Source organism: Artemia franciscana, chromosome 3 (assembly GCF_032884065.1).
Source record: "Artemia franciscana chromosome 3, ASM3288406v1, whole genome shotgun sequence".
Taxonomy (NCBI): Eukaryota; Metazoa; Arthropoda; class Branchiopoda; order Anostraca; family Artemiidae; genus Artemia; species Artemia franciscana.
In genome coordinates this window covers 49,908,816-49,936,599 of record NC_088865.1, presented here as the reverse complement: position 1 = coordinate 49,936,599, position 27,784 = coordinate 49,908,816, and the positions used below count along the sequence as shown (strand labels likewise).

Below are 27,784 nucleotides of genomic sequence, written 5' to 3'. Positions count from 1 at the left end.
CAGTTTTTCTTGTCCCCACAAAATTAATTCCTCCTCAATATGTCGGATTGTAAATCATCCAGTTTTTACTTGTATCTCTTCCATTGAGAACAGTGTTGAAATTGAGAAAAAGTGTTTAAAACACAAAATTCTACAAGTAAGTACTAGGTTCCTCTTGGGTGTTTAAAAGGTAGGATGGCGCATGATTGTGAAAGCTCTACCCGTAGTACCGGTTTCAAACGTCTTGATACTATCATTGTTTATCGTTTATGTGTTGCTTTTATTCACAGCTGTTTTGACGACACTCAGCTATAGTAAATTTGTTTCATTTGTATTCATGATTTTTAAGGAAATATAATTCATATATTTGTAAGTAAAATCTGACTTTAGCGTGTTTTACCCTAGTAGGGCAGGTAAAATTCTATTTAATTGACTTCTTGCTATCTCGGAAAGGGTTTAGGTTAGGAAAATGAAACTTTCAGGGATGGGTCTACAGGCTAAAGAATGGGTAAAATTATAGCAAATCGTATAACTGCCTTTCGTATAAAGTGAATATACCACTTGATGCCTTTTTTATGTTCTATACGAATGTAATAATCGCTTCTACCTTATATTGAGATTTAAGCACTTTTTTAGCTCTTAAAAATGACGAATGTTCAAAAAATTATGACAGTTCATATAACTGACTTACCATTAAAGCGAACATACCACTGATGCCTTTTTTATGTTGTTTACGAATATAATAATCGCTTCTACTACAAAATAAGGTTAGGTTAAAAAGTGCTTAAATTTAAGGTAGAAGCGATTATTATATTCGTAAAGAGCATAACAAAGTCATCGAATGGGAGACCTGTCATGTAGGCAAATCTCAGGGCCCTCTAGAGGGAGTTGGAGTGGAGGTGGGTACTTTAAAATACCTTCCTGGGACATACTTTAGCCTGTATAACCATCCCTGAAAGTTTTATTTTCTTAACCTAAACCCTTTCCGAGATAGCAATAGTCCATGAGCCCCACAGGCAACAGGGTGAGGTCTGTATTCCATATTTATTCAATAAATCTCGTCTTTTCCTTTTTTTTTTAGTTTTATCACTCTTTATTGAACAAATAGAGAATACAGACCTCGCCCTGTTGCCTGTGGGGCTCATAGACCAATACGCTTCGCTCTATAGGTAATGTTACCTGTAAGCAAGCCCACTTTATGCATTTTTAGTTTGCCCCATAGAGGAGGAGGGTCAACCATCCCTGAAAGTTTCATTTTTCTAACCTAACCCCTTTCCAAGATAGCTAAAAGTCAATCAACTAGAATTTTACCAAAGAATTTAATACTTGTGTGTAGTTAACATGCTTAAGGAAATTTGCGTTATTATCAATGCAATTTGCCTGCCGCAATGCTGCGAAGAATTTGAACTTTTCATCAGAACGCATACATTCATTATTTTACTTCTTTGACTTTAACCGACTTTAATACATCTTTTTTTAGGAAAACCGATCACTAGAAATAAATGGGCACATAGAAAATGGATACAGATTAAAATAAAATGTCTGATTCCAAATTTGAACCTAGGTTACCACAGCCACACTAAAGAGATGTTACCACTATACAGCCTTGTTGGGGAAAGTTTGTTTTATAGTTTATTTTTGTTTTCATAGACTTTTTTATTACATGTTAGAAATTAAAGCAACAAGATAACTTTGACGTTAAAGTTTTAATACATCTCAAGGTTACTTTTTAGTGCTCTTGTCAACTATAAACGTACGAATATCACACTGAAAAGATCTATAGCTTTGAATTAAGCCTTTAAACATCTCTATGATATTGCTGCTGCCTGTTAGTTCCAGTGACGTCGAATAGGAGGGAAAATGGGTGCTTGTGCCGCGTAGTTTCCCCTCTTTCCCCCACTTAGAATTATAATAACACGGTTACTGGAGTATTTTCATTAAAAAATGCGCTTTTGGTAATTTCATCAAAAACTGAAAATAAAACAAATTAACCCACCCCCGTCTAGAGATTAAAATACATTTTGCCTTCCCCAACTAAATTTGTCTGGATTGGGACCACTAGCCTTTAATTAGCCTATCCCCTAGAAATAGCCTAGTTCTGTTAGATTTGTCAAAAAATGACTTATGAAAAAAAAGTAAGGGGGCTTAGAAGAGAAGTACACAAGAGGGGGGGGGCGAATGTAAACCGCAGACTTAAGGTTTTTGATCATGGGCATTATGATGATAAAAAAAGGTTGAATCGTTTAGTAGTCTGGTTTGATTTTTAATTTGATCATTATTTTCTCCCTTTTATTCTTGTCAGCCTTTCCGTTTCAGAAATACCCAAACTACACTGTTGATGTCTCATATAGCACTTTATGATAGCGTTGTCATGTCGATTTTAATAGCAAATGAGCCCCTAAACAAGAGAACTTACACCAAATACACCCTTGTGCCGAGCTACAGGCGACAAAAGACAAAACAAAAAACAAGAAGGACTCTTCAGTGCTTCCCATGCAAAAAAGGGATTTTTCATGTTTTCAAGGAGGTGGGATGTAATCTACATGTATATGGTTTACGGCTTTACGCAATGTCCATTCCAGGGTCGTACTTTTTTTAGATCAGACGAGTTTTTAAGGGTTTTCATGCTCTTTCAAAATTCCTTTGTGTTGTCAAAGTAAATTTTATTGTTAAAGTCAATGAAAACAGTAGTTGCCGTCCTAAATCAGCAACAAATGTAAATTCATCATCACAGGCACCTTTTTAAAAATGTATTTTTAAACTTTTCATTGCAATGGGCTGTGTTTTGCTCCTTACTAAGATGGCAGCCTCCGATGTGACTTGACACAATTACTATGATTGACAGGCATGAATAATATTTGCTGCAGCACTTAATTATCGTTAATTATATACATTTCAAATATTCATGTAAAATAATTCAATAATACATAAATAAACGAATTTTGAAAATGATTCAACACAACAGCCTATTAAGTTCTATAATACCAATCACCTTATCAAACACTTCATGTTTCCTTATATATCTAGAATTCTCACAGCTGGTACTTAACTGAAACCACAAAACTGACGCAATGAAATGGTATTAGAAACAGGACAAAACCTCAAGTAGCATACAGAAAATCAAAAATCGGTTTATAAAGCTCCTAATAATCTTTCTACAGCTGCAAAATCAACAAATTCTGAGGCACTTTTTTTGCTGCAACTTCCTAAAAAAAAATCAACAGAACTTAGCTCTCAGTAGGCTTAAAGCACTATTTTTTTTTAATTCTAAAAATATAGGGAAATATCACAAGCTAGTCTATTTGATACAGTTTTACAGTAATATGCTGGATAAACTAATTGGTGCTGTTTGAGGGGGGCAAAGGGAGTGCAGTTGCCCCTCCCACCACAAAAAAATAATTTGGAGAAAAATTTTCGGATAGTCCATGCCCCTTGACTCTCTGGAGACCTGTCCCCCGTCCATACCCCCTCCAAAGCTACGCCCCTGCATAAACTGCGAAACTATAATTTTCGTTCTTTTATGTTCGCTCTATACTTTTATCAGAAAAACTTTTTTCAAATTAGTAAGGAAATACACGTACTACGTTAGCACATCAACGAACTGTAACTAATGAACGGATCAGTTATTCCAATTCACGAAAATGGGGGGAGCAGAGTTTATGTTTCTAAATCTTGGGGGGGGGGTTGTTTTTTCAAAAAATCCAACACGAGCACATTTCAATAAAAACATAAACATCGCGATTTTTGAAATATAGGGGGACAAATGTCCCCCTCAAACGGCACTTTTGTTACAGAAAGGTCAACATGGCCTGGTCAACATGAAGAACTCTTTGCATTCGCCGACGACACCACCCTGGGGGCTGCAGCACCTGATGAATCATCTCTTATCCTCAAGCTACAATTGATGGCAGAAAATATATATCGTTGGTTTGATGCAAATTTGTTAGCTTTGAATGTAAAAAAATCGTTTCTTCTTATATTTTCCCGCATAGGCAAAAGCTGCCCTACAGTGACAGAGCTTAAAACATCTAAGGGATCCATATCCCGCCCAGCTGACCGGTTTATTTGATTCCTTGGGATACTTCTGGATGAAAATCTATCTTTCAAACGGCATACTGAGTCAATGAGATTAAAGGTTTCTCGATGCCTTGGAATTATTCGAAAGCTGAAGCGAGTCTTTCCTTTCTCTATCCTTCGTCTATTATATTTCTCTCTTATTTACCCTTATTTATGCTACTGCTCGTCAGTGTGGATGTCAACATTTCCATCTGTACTTACACCTTTACATAATCTCCAACTGAAAGCAGCAAAAGTTCTTCAGTCTACCACCCATATTTCTGTTGAACTTCTGAAGATTAAAGATATTCATACATTACACCTCTCTTTCATTGCGTTTCAGTATTTCCGTGGAGACCTTCCATCAAGTTTTTCCGGGCTTTTTGAAATTGTTCGAAATGTCAGTCCTTATGAAACTAGAAACAAGGATGATGTGCTAGTGCCATCCACCCCTGCAGTGCGCTCGGACTTTGGTCTGATAGTTGCTGTCGGACGTGCCTGGAATTCCATTCCTGTTGGGATTCGACGGTCCTGTACCATAGGATCCTTCAAGAAACGGTTGAAGAATTTTCTAATCAAAAAAAAATAAATTAAATTATAATATTGATCAGTTATTTATATTGTTTAGTTATCAAGATTTAATTTATTTATTTAATTATTTAGATTGAATTTATTTATTTAGATTTGGGTGGTGTGAGTGTTGGATCCTCGATGTATATATATTTTTTATTTTTTATTTATTTTTTGTAAGTAGGTGGTGCGGAGACCGGTTGTACTCGGGTGAGGATTGGTGAGTAGACTCTAAATATATTTTAAGTGTGAATGTAATTAATAGTTATTTATGTTTTGTTGTTTTTTTTTTCCCAAATAACGGGCCATTGAGCCCTTTGGGATATTTTTTGTTTATAAATGGATGGATATTGGTAATAAAAGGAACTTGAACTTGAACTTGAAATATCTTTTAAATATCCTATGAACAAGCCTATCCTGTACTTTAGCAACTAAGCAATGTAATTCGTTTTTGAACTAGCATGTAATCTCTGGGCTGACCTGCTCTCGCAGTCAAGGTCAGTAAAATAGCAATTACCCAGGAAATTTTCACTGACTTAGAATCAATGCAATGTGTGCTTCGTCAGAAGCAATCTTGTTTGCAGGGTAAGAATGGCTGGGACTGATAAAGGGTAGGGGCATATATTTGGGGATTGTGGGCCAAACTACATTTTAAACTATAAATAGGCTAATTAGTGGAAGAACACGTGGAAAAGTATGGAAAAAATTGGTTTTACAGGGAATCGGGGCTAAAAGTATACAAAATCCATTCCCATTAATATTTTGAGAACTCTAAGCTTTTAAACTACTCTACTTTTAGACTAAAAATGATTTTTAAAATTTATCTCGTGTATAAAATTTGATGTATTGTATGAAGTTGGATGATTTAGAATAATATAATGTAAATAATGAATAGAATGGTTCTAATAAAATATTTTATAAGATAGTGGAAGCTTTTGTACTTGTGTATCATATGGTGCACATTCGAGAAGTAAAGTTAGGCCAACCCTAATGAAATTTACAAAAAAAAGAAACATAATGAAAATACAACATTTCAGTGACAAAATTATGAAAACTACAACAAATAATTATGGTAGGGGGGCCGCACGGAACGTATTATATTAATACCTAACCTAACTTCTATACCATATATGCCTAAGCATGAGCCTAACCTAATCAAGCAATTCGTGGTAAGTAACTGTAAGTAAGGATCGACGCTGCTCAGTAGTTACTGAAACTCTAAAAGACGAAATTTTGATACCGATAGTTACATCAAAAGAATTGGCTTATTATGCTTATTCCAAATTTATAAGTTTAGTCTTATTCATAAAAAGCTATCATCAATGAGCTTATTTTTCTGATTCCAAACATATAAGTTTCATTAAGTTTAGTGTTAAACATAAAAGACTACGAGCCAGAAAAAATTATTTTCCTAAAAGGGGGAAAACAACCCCTAAAAGTACAAAAACCTTAACAAAAACCACACTAATAGATTCAGCATTTCAGAGAACTTTATTTCATAGGTTTCAACCTCATATCTGCAAAAATGTGGAATTTTCTATCTTTTGCCGGAAGAAAGATCACGGATTTGAGTAGTATTGGGCAGTCTATCTAACGACAGCCCTGCCTCGATGTACTATTGGAGTCACTAATCCCCCCTAAAGGTCCTTTCGATACAACTAGAGCCCTGTCCCAATGTGCTATAGGAGGGAGAAATCGTTTCTGGCGAGCATCTGGTATTAAGTAATCATTTCTGGTTGGTAGGGAAATTTCTGGAACCATTGTTATCTAACTTTTGTTCGCCAAGTATGTTATTCAATAATTGATTTGACATAATGTCTAATAAGCGAAGTTTTGGTATGGGTTCTAATATACAATTGGTAAAGGTCTTTTTGTACCAATGTAACGACCCTGAGCACATAGTTTTTCCATTACCGGGCTTGCGCATGAATTTGCGTCCTCATGTTCCAAATCAAGACCTAATTCCCCCCTCCAGGGCCACAAATCTTTATCCAGAACCCCAATGCCCCCACCAACTTCCCCCTCCCAACTATTTTTTCCGTGTCTCAAAATCACATTGAAGTTCTTATAAATACATTCTTAGGAAATCAATGTATTGTTTCTGGGACGCTGGCCAACTGATGTTATGCGTCACAATGTCACAACTAGTTAATCGCGCTATCGATTTTCTCAATTGGAGTTGGATTTTTCGTCAATGCTTCCAGTGATTTGTTTCCGGGCACCTTTTTTAGCATCATTCCAAGAAGAAGCAAACAAGTTTCAGAGAATTTCAAGAATTATGCGTTATCTGATATTGCATAATCATTCATGTTGTCGATGGAACCATACAGCGAATACAAGTGGGTCCTATCACGATTTTCGTGAATTTGAAGAATGACTTGTTATCTGGTATTGCGTTATCATTCATGTTGTTGATGAAACAACATAATGAATACAAGCGGGTCTATATAATGATTTCTGAGATTTCATTGGCGTGTTTCCTTGAATTTAAGACTGATACGTTATCTGGTATTGCGTAATCATTCATTTTGTCGGTGAAACAGTGCAATACGTTCTGTGACAGCCCTCCTATCTAGTCTTATCAGATAAGGACATACATGGAAACATGCCAAGTTTATTTTCTCAACAAAACTCTTCAATGGTTAAGAGCGCAGCCATTGTGCTATGGCAATTTTCGGTTGATAAGCAAAATTCTTGTTTCGTTCGCCATAGTATGTTGCACAATGATTGAAGTTAGTTGGAAGTGACATGATGCCCAATAAACGAAGTTTTGACATGGATTCTAATACACAATTGGAGGATATCTTTTGTACTATAATAGTATCGAGCCATAATTGAGTATTGATAATTATTATGACTACAACCGGCCAGATATCATTATTGTAATGTAATGGCCCTGAGCACATCGGTTTTCCATTACCACTCTTTCGTCTGAGTTTGGGTCCCCATATTCCCAAGCAGGACCCTATGACCCCTACTAGGGCCATGACTTTCCCATCCATGGCTCCATATCCCTAGGGTTCCCGTTGAAATTTTTGTCCCTCCCCCAATTTTTTTCTACTCGGATTGTTATTAACTGAAATATTTTCAGCTTTATTTTCTATGTCTTAAAATCAGATTAAATATACTTAAAACCAAAAAATCAGTTGTTATATTGAAAAAAATGGTTAATATAAATATGCCAGCCGTGATCTTTCTATTACAAAACAATGTTTTTTAGTTACATTTTTTACTCTTTTTGTTGAACCTTGAAACTGTAATTTTTTAGACTTTTTTCATGTCTTAAAATCGCATTAAATATACTTATAACCAAAAAACACTTGATATTTTTATAAAATACACAATGAGGATGATATAAATACGTCAGTCGTGATTTTTCTATTAGAAAAATAGTGTTTGTAGTGACGTTTTTTTACTTATTTATTATTGAGCTTTAAAACTGAAATTTTTTCAACTTTTTTCATGTCTTAAAATCACATTATTTATGCGTACAACAACAAAAAACACCTTTGATACTTTAAAAGCACAAAATGAATGTTATAAATGCGATAATGTCTGTATTATTAAGGTTAGCAAAATCTCGTCAAATACAATCAAAACCTTACATGATATTATTGAAGTCTTGCATTATATTAATGCAATCATGTCTTGCAATTTCAAAGTCTTGTGAGATATTATGAAAATCCTATTGTGAAAACTCTAATTTTTGATAATAACTTGCAAAGGTATAGGTAATGCTAAAAAGGATTCTCATAATAACTCACAAAACTTCGATAATTCAAGACAAGATTTTGTAATATTTAATAGGATTTGGCAATATTATGCAAGATTTCGATAATGAAAGACACGATTTGTCATACTATGTTAGATTTGGTTATAGCAGACATGATTTAGATATCATCATGTCAGATTTGACGATATCAGACACGTTTTGATATTACTAGAAAAAATATCTTTGTCAATATCATGCAGAATTTTCATAATACCATTCATTCTTTTATTAATAATTTGCATTATTTTAATATTACTATGTAAATTTTGATAATTTCATAGAGGATTCTCATTATACCATATGGGATTTTGATTATGTAGCACAAGATATTTGATAATTATGGGTAAAATTTTGATAATATAACACAAGATTTTGGTAATGCTTGATAATGTTTTGATAGTTCCAGAAATAATTTTCCTAGCATCGTTTTAGATTATGATAATACGTTGCAAGATTTAGGTAATAGCCGAAAGGATTTTCATAATATCTCATAAGACTTTGTAATATTGTAGACTAAAGATTTAGTAATATTTAATTAGAATTTGGTAGTAAAATGTAAAACTTTGATAATATCATGTAAGGTTTTGAAGAGATTTTGTTAATTTTGATGATACAAACGTGATCACGATTGACGTATTTATAACATCTTCTTTTGTACTATTAAAATCCCACAAGTGATTTATTGTCGTTGTAAGCATGTTCAATTTGATTTTAAGACGTGAAAAAAAATTGAAAAAAACTTCAGTTTCAAAGTTCGATAAAAAAAATGTCATCACAAACATTATTTTTCTCATAGAAAAAATCACGACTGATATGTTTATATTAAACTTATTTTGCATTTTTTTAAATATCACAAGTGATTTTTTGTTAAAAGTATAATGAGTGTGACTAAGACATGAAAAAAAATTAAAAAAAACTTCAGTTTCAAAGTTCGATAAAAAAAACTAAGTCCAAGAAAAAATGTCATCACAAACATAATTTTTCTCATAGAAAAAATCACGACTGATATGTTTATATTAAACTTATTTTGCATTTTTTGAAATATCGCAAGTGATTTCTTGTTAAAAGTATAATGAGTGTGATTTTAAGACATGAAAAAAAAATTGAAAAACTTCAGTTTCAAATTTTAATAAGAAAAGCTAAGTAAAAAACGTCACTGCAAACATTATTTTTTTAAATGACAAAATAACTACTGACATATTTATATCATGCTCATTTTGTATTTTTAAAAATATCACAAGTCATTTTTTTATAAGTATATTGAATGTGATTTTAAGACATGGAAAAAAGTTGAAATATTTCAGTGAAAAAATCTCAATAAAAAAATTGCGAGGATGGCAAAACTTCGGGGGACATGGGGCCCCGGATTGGGGAGTCGAGGCCCTGAATGGGGAAGTAGGGGCACTGATAGGGGATTCGGGGCCCTGTTGGGGGACATTGGGTCCTGGATAGGAAGCTGGGGACCCAAACTTGTGCGCAAACAACTTAATAGAAAACCGATATGCTCAGAGTCATTATATTACAATAATAATACCTAGCTGGTTGAAGTCTTAATCAATTATCAATAATCAGATGTCATTATAGTACGAAAAGATCTCCAATTGTATATTAGAAAACATATCAAAACATGGTTTATCAGACATCATGTCACTTTCAAGTCACTTCAATTATTGTAAAACATACTTGGCAAACGAAACAAGAGTTTTAATTATCAACCAGAAACTGCGATAATGCCATGGCTGTGCTTGTAACCATTGAAGAGCTCCGTTGAGAAAATAAACTTAGCATGTTTTCATGAATGGTGTTATCTCAAAATGACCTGATGTGACGGCTGTCACAGAACGTATTGTGTTGTTTCACCGACAACATGAATGATTACGCGATACCAGATAACGTGTCATTCTTGAAATCCTCGTAATCATCCCAAGGTGCTCTCAGAAATCAGGATTTGGGCCTGCTTGTATTCATTGTATTGTTTCACTTACAACTTGAATAATTGAGCAATACCAGATAACGTATCACCGGTATGCTTATTCTTAAGAATGATGCTAAAAAAGGTGCTCGGAAACGTATCACCGGTATCATTTACCAAACATGCAATTCCAATTGAGAAAATAGATTGCGCAATTAATTGTGACGCTTAACATCAGTTTGCCAGCGTCCCCGAAACAATACATTAATTTCCTTAGAATGTATCTCTGAAAACTGATGTGATTTTAAGACACGGAAAACAATGGTTGGGGGCATTGGGGCCCTGGAGGGAGATTTGGAGCCCCGGAAGAGGAACTCAGGGCCCTGGTGGGGGACTCGGGGCCCTATTGGGGGCATTGGGTCCTGGAGGGACCGCAAGCCCGGTAATGGAAAACCGATATGCCCAGGTTCATTACATTACAATAATGATGTATGGCCAGTTTTAGTCATAATCATCAATATTCAACAATCAATAATCATTTCAATACCATTATAGTATAGAAAGATCTCTACCAATTGTATATTATAATCCATACCAAAACTTCGCTTATTAGGCATCATGTCACTTCATACTCATTTCAATTATTGAATATCATACGTTGTGAATAAAACTCAGATAAGTATGGTTCCAGAAATTTCCTTATCAACCGGAAATGATGACGTAATACTAGAAGCTTGCCAAGACCCCATTTCTTCAATTGCACATTTGGACAGGGCTCTTGTTGTATCCAAAGGACCTATAGGAGGGGTTAGTGACTCCAGGGGCACATCGGGGTAGGGCTGTAGTTAAATAGATTAACCCATACTACTTATTGTGCTCATTTGTTTGTTTTTTTCAGGGGTGATCGTATCTACCCCAGAGGTCCAAGAATATCAGGAGAGGGCTCATTTTAACGGAAATTAGAAGTTTTAGTGCTCTTTTTAAGTGAATAAAATGTTGGAGGGCAACTATGTCCCCTACACCATCTTTTTTTCCAAAATCGCCTGATCAAAATTTGAGATAGCCATTTTTCATCATAGTTCAAAGGCCCAATACCTATGCCTTTGAATATAACATTGCTCCCTCCCACTTCCCCTGGGGAAATTTCTTTAAGTTATAAAATTTGCCAATTATTGTCACAAATTATTTGTTATTGGGAAGTATACATACATTTTCGGGTGGAGACGGGGACTAATTGCTGTGGACTTTTCACGGGGTAATTTTCCATGGGGAAGGAAGCTTCCAGGGAGTGAACTTCTGAAGGGAGATTTTACACAGCGGGAATTCGTCTGTATTCCAATACAAAATTCTTTCCATTTACCTTGCTTTCTCTTTTCTGTCTCAATTTTACGCGTGAAGTTGCTAAGGGTAATTATCTGGGGCAAATTTCTTACCAGGATTGAATTGGCTAGAGGATATTTCCATGGGTGGGGTCGGTTATTGTCTGATCTGCAGATCCAAATTCTCGAACGTGTGCCACATAACACAATTACCGGAGGTTTTTTTATTGACTAAAATTAGAAAAGCCCTGAAAATTAGAAAAGTACCTGGGAATATTTAGTGTTGGCTTTTAGGAATATGAATTATCGCTTAGGAATTAGCATCTCTTTTGAAAACATAGGAAACATCTTTTTATTTTTTTTTTTTGAAAAAATTATCGAGATTTTTTCGAAAAAGTATCGAGAATTGCCACTATTTTGTGGTGTAATAGGCCAACAGGGGAGTTATCATTTGAGTTACTATTCAACCACAAAGTTTTATCGCTAACTGAAAATTGTCCAGAAGTGTTCATTTTCATCTCCGGATTGTATGTATCCAGAAGTAGTAGAATATTAGTTATAGTTTGGAAGTGTGTGGAAAAAAACTATTGTTTTTGTGTGCTTCCTTTGGGATAAAAAACTTATGAATACTAAGTATCATGGGATGTGAGTCGTTTAAAAGCAGAATCGATTAAATGCCATTATTAAAAGTTTTGACATATTCCAAAAAATGACAAAAAGTTGTGTACACTGTATACGAAATATTTATTCCAGAAGCCGACTTTACTTACTCCATAATAAATTTTTGTGGATAAGTTAATTAAAAATAATAAATTTTTGTGGATAAGTTAATTAAAAATAATAAATTTTTGTGGATAAGTTAATTAAAAATAATAAATTTTTGTGGATAAGTTAATTAAAAATAATAAATTTTTGTGGATAAGTTAATTAAAAATAATAAATTTTTGTGGATAAGTTAATTAAAAATAATAAATTTTTGTGGATAAGTTAATTAAAAATAATAAATTTTTGTGGATATAATTAATTAAAAAATTAATTTTTTTGTGGATAAGGCATGTTTTGTCGATGAAGGATGATAGACTGCCAAAAGCTGTTTTCTTCGGCCATCAGTTTGGGGCCAAACGAAAAGTAGGTTGTTCTATGTTCTGTCAGATATGTTGAATCTGCAAAGAGCCGGTTTATTGACTATATTGACAACTAGGTTTGGCTTAGTGAAAAACTAAGATGTAGGTATATTTTAATGAAATATTTAGTTGGTATTTTGGTCAGGTTAGGTATTTTATATATTACATTCTGGGCGGCCTGCTTTACAAGATTTTTTGTCGTAGTTTCCAAAATTTTGTTAATAAAGTAATACATTTTCATCATATTTTAATGTATTTCTTAAGGATTAATTATTAGGCAAACCGGTTTTGGCTTACAGAGCGTAATCCTTCAGTGTGTTTCGTTTAAGAGACCGGTACCGGGATTAAGAGTGAGCTTTTACATGCATTGGGGGAAGAGGAGCGTGCGTAGTTGTGTTGGTCGCGGGCCACTTGGTGCTACTGTGAGTTGTCTTTAGTAGCGGTATTATATAAAATATATTGTAATGCATTTTTGACGTGTAAGAGCATAAACTTGAGAAAAAACTAACAATTTTGTAGGCGGACGAGAATTAGGCATTAATAAAAACTTTAAAAAACACTTTATTTTGTGCAGAACACTATGTCTAATAAGTATGAGGGAAAATGAATCATTGAAAGCCAAAGCGATTAACTACGATTTTTAAATTTTTGGATAAATTTCCAAAAACTAAAATTAAAAAATAAACCTTATTTATACTATTACAGCTTGAGTTGCCAGCAATTTGTGGACTCGGTCAAACTGGCCTATGAACGGTTCACATTTTCTTTTTCCTCGCCGAAATTAAGATTTCCAATATAATAATCCTGTCACTCTTTTGCGATGACCCAAACATGCCAACAGCTCAAATGGCCTTTGTTAAATTGTGAGACAATTTAGCCAAAATTGGCTACTGGGCAATAGGTCCATTTAGCCAAAATCTAGCTTGTGGAATTTGTTAAAGTGGCCTCTAGATGATATAACTTTGACTCAACCGCAGTTTCTCAGATCCAATCGAAATTTCAAGTTTATAATGCAGTAACTCTTTTATGGTGACCCAAATTGGCCGAAAGTTCAAGTGACAAACAGCTTGTTTGCTCGGCTGAATTAGCCACTGAAATGCTTAAGTTTTCCTTATTATTATTTACTCGGTATATTCGACGTTTCAGAGGTATATTCCAGCCACTCTTTTTTGAAGACCCAGATGGGCCAACAGCTTGTGGACTGAGGCCGTGTTGCAATTTCCTAAATAAATCAAAATGTTCAAGCTTATAATCCGGTCACTTTTTTCTGATAATCAAGATTGACCAATAGGTTGTGGCCAACGGTTTGTAGACCTTGTCAAATTGGCCTCTAAACAATTTAAATTTGCCTTTATTACGCTTTTCTTATTGTAGTCAAAATTTCAAGGTTATTATCTGGTCACTATTTTAGGATGGCCCAAATGGGCCAACAGCTGGGATATGGTCAAGTTGGCCTCTAAACAACTTAAAATTTGCCTTGTTACAGTTTCCTTGGGGAAATCAAATTTACAAGTTTATAACCCGGCACTGTTCGTTTATAGGTTAGTAGGTATCTGATGAGGAAACTGCAAGCAATTTCTTCTATCCTTGTAATTTGAATTTTTAGGAAGTGTGAGTCAATTAACTGTATTTATTTAAGGAAAAGAAATTTTTAAAATATTTATTACCTTGTCAAAAAAAAAAGAAAGTCAGTTTCAGTGACCGCTATAACATTGATAAAATATATCTATAGATTTAATGAAACCAAGCTTAAAATCAGTTTCAAACAGTTTGTGGCAACGAAGTTTCAAACAGTTTGTGGCAACAGTTTGTGGCAAGTAAGAAGCAACTACCACTAATAAGAACCGATAGTAAAATAATAATAAAAATATTGTCCTTTTAATTTACGTTCGATTTCTTCTTCAAATTTGACTGCCATATTTCTATTTTCTTTGTTTAAACTCTGACTCCATTTTCAAATATTAAACATTAGAGATTTAATAAAGATTTCAAATACGAAAAATAAATCTTAAATATTAGTTCTTCTTATTGCTTAGAAGTTTTGAGTCCATAACTTTCTTTTAAAAGATTAATATAACAAACAATAAAGCGAAAACAACTTCAACCTTACCCCCTCTACACGCCATGGCTGAGTAAATTAACAAGGGACAAGGGAGAAAGAAAAGCAGAAAGGTAATAACTTCAACTATAACATTCACATAAACTATAACATACTCTTAACTTTAAGAACGGCACTTATCGGTTATATAATAGACACTCGGGAAGTGAAATTCGATTAATGCTAGTGAAATGAAACAAATTATGATGAATATACAACAGTTCACAAGCAAATTTGGGCTATATATTTGCACATTAGGGGGGGGGGGTAAATCATAACATATATTAAATGCGTAAACAAACTGTTGCTGCATTTAATATATGCTATGCTTTACCCCCCCCCCCCTAAATGTGTAAATATATAGCCAAAGCTTTTGATAAAGCTAAAGAAATAAAACAAAATATGTAATATAGCTTCTCATAGGGGTACAAAGTCTTGTTGTGTCATTTGACGCATTTTTTTTTTGGTTTTGGGCAGCAACCCCTTATCCTGGAGAAATATAATTGCCTATTCTTCGGTACCTGGCAAATCCCAAACCTTAACTTGAACATCCATGGTAATACACTATTTTCTATCACTAGTGAAAGCAAACTAACCGGTTATTGTCCCATCTGATCTCTGCCATCAAAATGATAGACAGTATAAAGAAGTTACTTGACCATTTTCTTGTGTCGAAATTTTATAGTGTCTATTATAAAACCGATAAGTACCTGTCTTTTTTTCTAAAGGCTGAAAGCAGAAAGATAATATTACATAAAATTAACTTGAAGAGGAAAAAAACTGATAAGACCCGCATAATACTCTTTTTGTGATCAGTTAATACTATATTGCCTTTTCTCATAGCTTTTATAAACAGTGGTGAAAATGCGTATTTTGGTATTATTTAGGTTTGTTATTATTTATTTATTTGTATACTTGAAAAATTCATAAATGGTGAAACTTCAGTAGCCTCCTCTAAGATTATTTGGTTTCAATCGGCTTGTAACTTGGCTGGAAAGTACCTAACTTGCCTTAAACTGGTTAAAAGAGTCAAGGATTAAAAACGACCCACAAAGAAGTTCGAATTCAAGGATTTTTCTTCGTGTTAGTTAATATAACTTTCTAAATATACAGGATTAATGATTAAAGAATATAAATAACTTTGTTTTATTAAACTTATCTTTTAATTCTTTTGAACAATGAGCCTGTTCACCAAACGGACACTGTGTCCGGCTAGAGTTTAACATCACTTTTATTTCGTAAGCTGTATATCGTCCCGCTAGCAAAGTTAGAGTTTCAAGGATCCAAAACATAAGAAGTTGAACTAACAAACACTAGCATGTCCATTCGAATTAGTCACTTTATCTCATCAATAATGGATTTTACAAACAACGTGGACAGGGAGTGTCTGGGAGTAGTCTGTATTACCTTCTAAATAGACTACAATTTTTTATCTCTCTAAACTCCACTATAATGAGTAGGTCTGTACTTTATTGCTTTCAAACAGGAATTTCATGCTACCCTATTCTGGAGATGGGTTACACTTGTGCTGTTCCTTAGGAGCACGGACCTTTTTTTTTAAAACTCATCTCTAGGCTCTGAAACCATTGAAGAACCTTGGGTCCCCGGTCAAGGGAAAGTACTTGAGCATGTAATTTCTTACACAAGTCGTAGCATAATCGGATTGATGATATTAGAAAAGACCATCTTTTCCCTTTTCTCCCCCCTAAGCACTTCCTTCTTACCTCAAGTGGTAAACTATTTCCCCTTAATTAAACTATTCCCCCTTCTCTAGGTTGTAAAACCATTGAAGAATCTCGGGTCCCTGGGCAAGGGCAAGTACTTGAGCTTATAATTTCTTTAACAGTCGTAGCATAATCGATTGAGGATATTCGAAAAGGAACATCTTGCCCTCTCCTCCTCCCTAAGCACTTCCTTCTTATCCCAAGTGGTGAACTTTTTTCCCTAATTCAATTTTATACTTCAATTCGTCTTTTTTTAATCGTCTCACTGTTTTAATCGTTGACTCGTTGCCATTATTTCAATCAAAAATCATGTTTGATTCAACCAAAGTCAATCAATCCTGTTTGAACAAACTGTCCAAACAAATCATGTTTTCAATCAACCATGTTTCAATTTGGTTTCAATCATGTTTCATGTTTTCAATTTGGTTTCAATCAACCAAATTCAATCAATCCTGTTTTAACAAATTGTCTCAATCGTTTGGAGATTGAGAAAAGATAGAGGTGGACATAAGCTCAACAGCACTTGCGGTTGTTTTATCCTGACCTGTATTGCAAGATGTAACCATGTGTTGTACCTCAACCAGACACTTATTATAGCATATACCGTAGTAAAACAGAATTCTTTTACTTATTAGGGAAGGGGTGATAATATTCAGGTACTTGCTAGTTACTAGTATATTTCATAAGCAGAGTAACTTCTGACAACAGCTTTTCATAGGTTGTCATGTCGTGATACCAACGACAAGGGGTTGGCTTCATCTTCTTTTATTTGGGGATATTTTTGTCCTTTATTTTCTTGCTGCATGATATGGACAAAATAAATATTTTCTATTTCTCTCAATTTTTCTTTTCTTCTCAGGGAGCACATGAAAGTTTCTTTAAATTGTATGCTGGATGTGTCTTTTTTTCGGATTGTTACGTCTAAGTTTTACAGGGCATCTTCGTATTGACGTGCTCAATTATTGATAGCATGGGTCGTGAGAATTTCATTAGCTTTCTTTTAAAACTATTCTTCAATGACTATGAGAAAAAAACTAAACCTAACATTCCTATAATTCTTTTTTTTTTTAGGAAATAATGGATTACGGATGGATTATCACACAACTGCTAGCAATTTTGCGCGCTGCAATTGTCTGCACAGTTCTCATATATAACATTGCATCAATACTTAAGAGCAGAAAGCTGAAGTGCAGGTGCATTATTGGAATGGTGTCTGACTCAGTAAAAGTCTGCAGTATTTTATATATCTTTACCTGGCTCCCATTTGTCATCAGTGCAGTTATCAATGGAGCCCCGATTAGTTGTTTATATTTTTGCTTGATCCAGAACTATGTAACCAACAGCATGTCTATGGTTTTATTGGCATTTGGCTGTGTAGTAGCTGTACAATCATTACAGCGTGAAGTATCAAGTAGTGTGCAGAATCGACCTGTTGTTGCAGCACTATTCGTAATTTTGTGTTGGCTTGTTCCTCAAGCCCTTTATTGCTTCACAATGAAAGGCTATGATCAGCAGCTATTGAATGATTTTGAGCTTGTGGAAACCTATTACAATTCAACTTTTTCCCCTGCTACGCAAGGACTTTCGGTGAAAATTGGTAATTTATTCTTACTGTGCTAATTGTTTTTACTAATTCTGTGCCCTCTCTGCTTTCTGTGCTTTTATTGTGCAGAATTTTTGTGTCTTTTGAGGAGTCTCGAGTCAGAAGTAAAAAAAATATATATATAAAATTAATCAAAAATCAGAAGTATTTCATCACAACTTCAATCATAGTTTGGTAAATGAAAATTGTAACATTGCAATTGATTTTTTAAAATGATAAAAACAATTTTGACTATATAGAAGATCCTTAAGTAGTTGAAATCTAGAGGCACTGCTGCCCAAAGCCTCCGGGATTAAATTCTTCATGCTCCCCAGCCAACATAAGTCAAACTGATCAGTCATAACAAGGGTCAAGGGAGTTGGAAGAAAAGAAATGCATCCATAATTCGTTTGGCCCTCTCCTTTTAGGTTGTATGCCCCTGCACATTACCTTAAAATTTTTGACAGTACATTTTTTAAATTTTTTCATAAAGTATTCAGCTTAAAATAAACCGTGAAAGAACACTTAAATAAATATGTTTCGCTTAAAAATCAAGCCGTTCAGCTAGCCGTCTGTGCTTACCACCTTTCCATCTACAACAACCATCTGCAACTCCGTTAGAAGTTTTCACAAGCCACTAAGGCTTTTACCGTACGTTAGCTCGCTCAGATACACATCTATCAGACACAAACCAGGCTTGAGTCCGTAAGAAAAGCCATAGAATGTACTTTTGGTTATTTCGAAACCCGTATTCCTGCACAATTATCCTGAAAATTGGGTTCTTATGTGTTATAGAGACCACACTTCGTTCTTGATCTGTAATGAAAACGATTTTCTGTGTCCACTTGGAGATAGTCAGCTTAGCCTGAACGTGATAAATGGTATCTACGCATGTATATTTCAATCAAATATTTAATATATAGGGGTGGTTAGCTTAGATATTTAATGTAGTGCGTTCTTGGTGGCCTGTGTTCATTAATTTCCTGTTGTATTTGCCATAATTTAGCTATTATAGTATTATTTTTCGTCATATTTTGGTATATTTCATTAAGGTTAACCTAACTTCACTTCTTTGATGTGGTCGCTATAACACGTAAGTACCTAAAATTGTTTAGTGTGACATCTTACAATCATTGCGACCCCCAAATGCCGGGATTCTCAATCACTGAACGCAAAGGTGAATCGTGGATTGGATTAGACGTGCTTAAAATACAAATGAATTCTTGCTATGCTCCAAGAATAGAAGGCTAGGTGGAGAACGAGGTAAGGGCGTAGGGTCAACCCCCTCCCCCAGAATGTCAAGAATTTCTGGGTACTTCTTGCTCAAATTACCAAATATGACGTTTTTTTTTATTATTCCTCCCCCCTAAATTTGTCTTCTGTTGTTAAGCATGCATCCATTCTAAAATCTGCTACCTTACCTTAAAACCTTTCTGATAATTACTGCTCCTTTTGCCTTTAAATGTCATCCTTCGTATGCTTATCGGACATAAACAAAAACCATATGTTTAATTAAAGAAATTCTTATATTTTCAGGATTCACCGTATGTGGAATCAGATATTCTTCGTTGGCAGAATCTCATTATATTTTGAAATATTTCTTGATTGTACTACCTCTTGGTGGGGTTGCTGCCACTGCATTTTTGATGAAGTACCTGATTAAACTTGTCAGAAAACTGACAAAGGGTACAGATGACAAAATTCAGCTTATTGGTAAGTATCCTTTCTATTTAGATATGTGATATTTCAGCTAGAAGTTAGTTGAACAGACCCCTCAAAATGAAGCAACTTTGTGGCGCGCAAAAATCTTGTATATCGCTGACGTCAATTAGTTTAACTTAAGATTTTTTATGAGAAAATACTATTTTAATGGACTATGTAAAATCACGAAGAGCTTTTATCAAATAATTTTGGTGAACTGACTCAATAATTCGGTGCTTATAGTCAAATTCATAGAACGCCAAATTAAAGTTGTAATACATCCGAAAATGAAACACGGGCGCTTCGAAAGGCCGAAAAAGATTTGTTAAATGCCTTTCATAGGAATTGTCTATGCATAGTTTTAGATAGTGTACCCGTTTGACTGGCCACTTTTAAAACACCTAACTGTGCTAAAATGCAGTTCTATCCAAATTTCTAGGGCTATAATGAATGAAGGGTTGAGATGACTAGCATATGTGTAGTAGTAATAGTTAGTCTTGGAGCAGGATAAAGAAAACAACTTAAAAACAAATAATGGCCACGATTCATTTCAAAGCTGAGGCCAATTTTTATGAAATTCATATAATCCTAGCAATTGGTACATAGACAAACAAAACTTCAAGGGCAACATCAGCTGAAAAACGCGCAGAAAAATAAAAGTTTCTGTTCTTGTGAATTTTTCACAATTTTTTCTCATGGGAAAATTTTCGTTATAGGTACCAAATGTTGATACCATGCGCTCAAGCACCCGCTAATATGAGATCTTCAAAATATTTCCCTTTTATATTGAAGGGCTAGCTCTCAAGCAATTGAGTGGGGTTTTAAGTTATAGGTTTTTAAGTTGACGTTTTGGGTATACGCAGGGATTGGGTAGAAGTTGAGACAATATGACCATTGGATTTATTAATCAAATTGATAAGGTCAAATCAATATAAGGACAAAATTCCTTGGGTGTATCATCCAGCTATTTTAGAAAAGTAAAACTTTTTATCAGAAAAGTAAGCAATTTGACAAGAATAACACAGTTTTTCTTGATTGACAACACAACAAGCTAGACGAACATTATTAAAGGTGACGCATGACACTAAATCTGGTATATATACACCGATCTTCTGGAGCTGCAATGGTCGTTCCATTAAGCTGCTATGTCTTAGGCATCTCAGGCACAATTTTGGGGAAAGTAGGGAAAAGAGTGAGAGGGACTTGAGGCGGTTATCGTTTCAAGTCGTGTTTTGGTTTTAAAAAAAGTTCCATTCGCAAAAAAAATATGTGGAAAGTGAAATAGGCTTATAAGACCGACTAGGGGAAGATATACCGACTAGTCGCGAATAACCAGTGAAAAGTAAGTTATTTATAAATTGACTGCGCTTCCTGTTAAATGATCAATTTTTTATATAAACTACTGTTAATGATCGGTCTTAGTAAGACTTGTTTTAGACTTGAACTTACTACATTGGAATCACGACATCAAATCCTTACCACGAACTTTGGTCACAAGTGCCTTAGTTCTAACTATCATCGATGTCTTCTTCCCCCTCCCGTAAAAGAAAATCCCCCAATCCTTCCTAATACAAGACTTAATGCTCGTAGAGATCCAAGTACCCAAATTGACCTATGTCCCCAAATGTTGACCATGAGGTACAATAACTCTTTTTTCCTCTATTTTGTTTCCCATTTTAATAATTGAATTAACCCGCCCTCAGAAACTCCCCTACCCACCCTTGTTTGATACCCGCCCTCAGAAACTCCTCTTTAAAAGTTTTATCAAACGTAAAGTACAACCCACTGTCAGGTTTCCTCCACGCACTTCCATCCCCGCTGAAAATCTCCCCTCTTTGTAAGATTTCTTGCGAACCCCTAACATCTGTTTTATTATTGTAACTGTTCTGACGTGCTGATGCTAGCTTTGGTGCTATTTTAGCCAATAAATCATATTCTATTCTATTATATTATTTTGCAAGTTTTTGCAAAATACTATTCATTTTCAAAAGAAATTGATAACAATATGAAGAAAAAAGTCAAAATAAGAAGTTCTATTTAGTCATGAGTGAAATAACTTGAATTTAGCGCCAAAAACCAGTATCCAGAAACATTTTCCACTAAAGGGCTGAGTTCGCTTTCCAAATCTAGCCAATTTGTGTCTTCTCATGACTAAAGTCTTACAGCTTCCCAGTTGTCACAAATATAGGAAATAAACTATGGAAAACTATGCTGGTTTCATTATATTTATTTAAAAAACCGCCATTCAAAAACAAGAATACAGAGCAATAAAAAAACAAAATAATAAAACATTAAAGACAAGAATTAAACACTTTACAAAATACAACACAAGAAGATATACGAAAGGAAGCAAAATAAAAAAAAACATCTTAGGCAAAGAGCATAAACATAAACATTTACTTTCTTGAGTGGCCGTTGTCTTATAGCCGACTGCTGCAACATTATGGTTCCATTCGTGTGACAATTTATCTTTGAAATTCACAATATTTTTTGCGGTTTCACTCTGCAGTCTGTAGGGAGTAATATATTCTGCCAAGTACTACTGAACTGCACTCAATCAAAAGTCAACGCAATACTAAGAAATGACCAGGGAGATCATGCGCTGATTTGATATGCAATTTGAGGGAACTCATAGAAGAAGCAAACGAATGGCAGACTGAGATTATTATTGCCTTCATTGACTTTTTGAAGCCGTTTGACTCAGTCTACAGAGACTCATTATGGAGAATACTATGGTATTATGAACTCCCTGACAAGAATGTTCGTATGATTGTTACGCTATGCGAGAATCAATCATGTGCTCTATGGACTGATGGAGTCCCTACCGAATGGTTCAGTGTGAAGTCTGGTTTCCACCAAGGATGCATCCTCTCCCCAGTGCTATTTGCTATGCTCATCGACTTTATACTTTGAATATATAATTTCAGAGGAGGAATCTAGCTGAACCAAAACAACAGATTCTGTGACAGAGACTTTGCTAATGATGTAACCCTCCTGCCTCATTCAAGAGAGGAGCTACAGAATAATATTGCCGTACTTTCCAGCATAGCTGGGTGAGTTGGTCAGTAAATCAGTACACAGAAAACAAATGTCATGCGAAACAACGTCAATTCCGTCAATACAAAGTCGGATCTGATGTAATAGAGGAGGTTGAAGAGTTCAAGTACTTTGGTAGTATCATTAAATGTGACAGAAGCCTTGAGCGGGAAATTGCCACACGCATTGCTTGCACAAAAAGCGCCTTCAATAAACTAAGAAATGTGTGGAGGAATCCAGCATATCCTTATAGCTCAAGCTCAGGCTTTTCAATAGCAACATCTTCTTCGTACTAATGTACGACTACGAATCTTGGGCGTTGACTAAGCAGTTGGAAAAGCGAAACCATTGTTTTGAGAATTTCTGTGTTCAGCGCATCCTTGGTATCCATTGGACTGATACGATCGCTAACGCCTCTACACATGAAAAGACAAAGTGGCCGCTCGTGATCGATAGAATAGTGAGTAACCGATGGCGTTATTGGGGTCACGTGGTGCGGATGGGTGAGAGTAATCTACCCCATAATGTATGGTGCTGGGTTCCTCCCGGCATCAGAAGACGTGGGCGACAAAAGGCAACACTAGGCAAATGCCTTGAGAAGGATGCTGCGCTTTTGAAATCGTTGCTCGAAGAACTAACTTGGGTCAAAAGATTTCGCCATGGAGAGGCACCGTTGTCGCCTTATGCACCTGCTGTCGTTGGAAGACCTAAGTCTAAGTAAGTTTGAAACGGCAGTATTGTGATCAATTATATTGTGACGATTGAACGCAAACGAGCTTCAGGTCCAGGGTACAGAGGAAATATTTTGAAAAATTGTCTGATTTAGTTAACATCTGTGCGAATAAATATTCTCCAAAACGGCATGTACAACAGAGCAATAGCGCCAAACAATTGTGCAAGAATAAGAAGGCTAAAGCATAACTGATTTGTAGCAATTCTTCCATAAGCAGTTGACATGCATAAGGATCAAGACCCTTGTTGCACTGATGGATCTGCACGGATGGGCAAACCTAGCTAAGTCAACGAAGCACTGGAATGGTCGCATCCGCAAGTGTAACACAAATATCCGAGCGTCCATTCCAAGTAAATAAGACGATTTCCAATTTGCTAGCATTGAAACCTCGTCTTATTTTTGCAAATTGACCTCTATAAGCTATAAAATTATTTTCCTGACGACTACAAGTGCAGCTAGGCATAATAGCATTATCTGCGTAACAAATTAAAGCTACGTCAAGACTGGCAGCAAAACAAGCTGGCAGAGCTTGACTTTGAAGCTCTGTTACCGCGTTAATGGATAGATCAGGGGATACACTTGATCCTTGTTCTGTTCCATTATAAACTGGCAACAGAATAAATGCATCAGGGCTATCTGACATCTGAATTTGTACAACACGGTTCTTAAGGTTAATTATAGCGACAGATACTCCACGTGAATCGGCAGCATAGAGGATTGACTCGTGAATAAGTGATTTGAAAGCTTGACTTACATAGAGACCTGCAAGAACATATGGCTCCTAATTTGAATTCGCATCTACTAAAAGGAGCAAATATGTAACTAATACGACTAATACATCTTAATGTTTTTAATTCATACTCTTTCTTAATTTATCTATGATGCATTACTTTATTTTTCGAAGGTAGTATTTTAGTGGCTTTAAGCGATGATGTGAGTGCAAAAATAACCCAAAATCTGGCGTTACCATTCTGATTGTTTTTTTTTGTAGATAATTGCCTTTTTTTAATTTATTAATTGTGGGAAATAAATTGGTACTTAGACGTTTTCAAAAACCTAATATTTAAGGTGCCAGTTTAGCTGATGTCAACAAGGTTGCTCAAAAAAAGGCGTAGAAAATAAAACAAGAACAAGAAAGTAATTAAAAAAAGACAAAACCAAACGATCCTGTTTTCAGCCACTGAGTTGAGCAAAAAAGGAAAAGGAGATATTTCGGCAAGGACTTCCGTTAAGCCGTCCTCAATGCTCGAAAAAAGAAGGAAAAAAGATAAAAGAAAAAAAAGTAAAAAACTAAGATTTTGAAGTAAACTACACTGAATTTGTGAAGTTGCCCGGCTACTTTTCTGATTCACCCTCGTTTTATTTTCGTCTTTTTTCTTAATTATTTTTCTTCATTCTTTGATTTTTGCTTTACGTCATATACAGCCAGTATGGCCTCAGAACGTGTTTAAATTGAAAAAATAACGCAAAATTTGGTGTTAGCATCCTGATGGTTTTTCGACAATTCTCTTTCTCATGCTTATCATTAGGAAATAAATTGGCATTTAGACACTTTCAAAATCTAATCTTTCGAGCGCCATTTTAAGCTTATGGTAATGACATACCTTGACAACAATGCTATTTTGAAAGAAGAAAATCCCGGGAGATCTCACAATAGCATTCCGATGGGACTTTTCTGGTGAATTCCATTTTCTAAATTATCAACTGAGGGAAATAAATTAGCATTTAGGCTCATTCAACAACTTCATTTTTAAGCTACCATTTTAAACTCATGTTAATAACGTCTTATTGACGACTATGAGAATTTTAAGGAATCTCAGAATATGTACCTAGAGCAGAGTTTCTTAAACCTTTGACATTGGCTACCCGTCATTTAATTTTTCTAATTTTATGTTCCTTTAAGTTCTTTTTAGTTTTACTAGAGGCTTTCAATAGATTAGGATGGAGGAAGGGCGGGCCTGGTGCTTCAGTGAGTTGTTAGCATTCGTAGTAAGCATAGTTAAAATTTTGCTTATTACATAGTGAAATGAATCCCTGTAAAATTCATATGAAGTCTCTTCATCATTTTAATGTATTAATTTGATATTTTCACAAACCAAAGAATTTTCCACATTGCTCCACGATGGACTGAATCACAAGCTTTCAGAAAGTTTATGAAAACCAAGATGATCTGTATTCGACATTCTTCCTGTCGATACCAAGAATGAAATCCTGTGCGCTTTACAGTGGGTAAAACGAAGATATTTTCTTTTCGTTTTTTCTCTGTACCTAAAGATACAACATTGCACCAAAACCATGAGAATAAGCTGAAATCAAACTCGTTGCGCGCTATCTATGAAACGTAAAATATAGCCTAGATGTCAGAGAGAACAGTAATTTTGGTTAAATTGTCGTGGGGATGGTCTTAATGTCAGCTATTATTAATATTTGAATTAACTGTTTGAGTGTTAATCTCTTAGTATGTACCTTCACTATCAATTTGCCAAATTTTGTAGTAAGGAAGAAAACGGACTGCCAGTGCTAGCAGGGACTTCATGTGGGACGCCTCAATCGGAACCTTAATATTTTAAAGCTGAAAACATTTAAAATATTTCAAACCAAGAAAAAAGTCGTGAGAAAAAGAATAATAAATAAATGTTCTTTAATCATGTCCCCTCTCATTCCAAAAATAAATTTAGATGGTAGCTTCTGTTACAAAAATGATCGTAACTTTAACGTGAATGAAATTGTATTTTTTCAAACAGTTTTTTTTTAATACCCTCATTTTAAACAAGATAACAAAAAGCAATAATTGATAATTATGGTTATTGAAATCCCATCGGCATTGATCATTTTAAGTTTCACAGTTCAACCGTGACGGCAAATAAAAAAAAATTCGTGTCTAGACTCACCAAAAGAACATCTGAGCATATATGTCGATGCAAAACGAAATATAGTTAAGACCCACTATATAGCCTGTTTGTATCTCGGAAACTGTTTTCTATTTAATATTTCTGTATAGGTCTTCATTAGATTCCCCAGTCCTTCCCAGAGGTCAGAGGTCAGGACATTTTTTTTTTCAATCAAGAGATCGAACAATTAAACCCAAAGTGTAAATTTTTACGATAGATTGTTGGCTACATTGCAATTTTAAAAGGTTCTTCTGTCTTACCTAGGGTCTGTAATGGAATATTCGTGCCCAATTGGATGTCATAAAGCAGTCCCCTGCCTTGGGCCGTCACTTTCGCTGCTTGTTCTGTGGCAGTTAATAATAAAGCCTTTGGTTTTATTATTCTGGTGGAGTCAGTTAAACAGTCAGGTATTTATTTTTCATGCCTTTTAAAAAATACGAAGACGCAGAACTTTAGGAAAGATTATTTCTAGAAAAGGGAGCGGTGGCCGAACAAGCGAAAATTATTCTTTCTTACTCTCTTTTCCTTTCTCTCTCTCTGACCCTCTCTCACTTAAACAGGTTAACATCTATAACAGAAAATCTTCTACCAATTGGATTGAGGATGAAATTTAATGGCACTGATTGAGAATAGTAGTTAGGGATAAAAAAGAATGGTAAGGTTTTGCCGGATTGTTTTCGGAATCCTGAAATTCTTTTCTTTTTTTTTTTTTTTTTTTTAAGAAAGCAACTACAAATTCAGATCCAGTTGTACTTTTTTGTTCTTTTCTTATGTTTCCAATGTTCTCTGTCTCTCTATGCGATGGCTGCTGACTATTATATCTTAATTTTTGTCTAGCAGTTGTCGCCGGATTCTTTTTCATGGGCTATAGGAGAAGAAAACAATTGTGGAGAATGTTTTTTTTATAACCTTTATGTATTGGTCAAGAAATGCTGGACCTTTGTGGCCTTTCGGAGGTGTGGAATGAAGGAAAAGGCCCAGTGGACGAAAGCGTGTCAGTATGGAAGGAAGTCCAGTGAACCTTATATGACCAAGAAATCCAAGAGTGGCAAGCCTGTAAGGACCAATCCATGTCTTTGAGGTTCTATTCCCTAGCTAAAGATTGCTGGGGGGAGGTTTATTTCAAATTTGGGTTGAATAAAGAGGATTTGAAGAACTTATTGTCGGTAAGAGGGGATAGTTTGGTTTTTGGTGAGAGAAGGAAATTCTTGGGAAAGTCTAGGCTGGCAGCTGAACCTTATTTTAGCCCTATGTGTGGATATGTGAATGAAAACTTATTTCATTTTG

At 34.9% G+C, this 27,784-nt stretch overlaps 1 protein-coding gene across 2 annotated transcripts in view; it reads left to right on the top strand.

Annotated features, from left to right (window-relative positions):
* Positions 1-204: 204 nt before the first annotated feature.
* The window catches only part of LOC136025371 (uncharacterized), a 28,528-nt gene continuing 948 nt past the window's right edge, over positions 205-27,784 (top strand). Inside the window, exons 1-4 of one of the 2 annotated variants that reach the window (XM_065701336.1) lie at positions 205-348; positions 17,626-18,151; positions 19,673-19,849; positions 26,762-26,904. In XM_065701336.1, the coding sequence (XP_065557408.1) occupies positions 17,632-18,151; positions 19,673-19,849; positions 26,762-26,904 (840 nt within the window). In that variant the 5' untranslated portion in view covers positions 205-348; positions 17,626-17,631. Of the gene's footprint in view, positions 349-12,586; positions 12,737-17,625; positions 18,152-19,672; positions 19,850-26,761; positions 26,905-27,784 lie in introns of those variants that run through there. The other variant, XM_065701335.1, reaches the window with a different exon arrangement.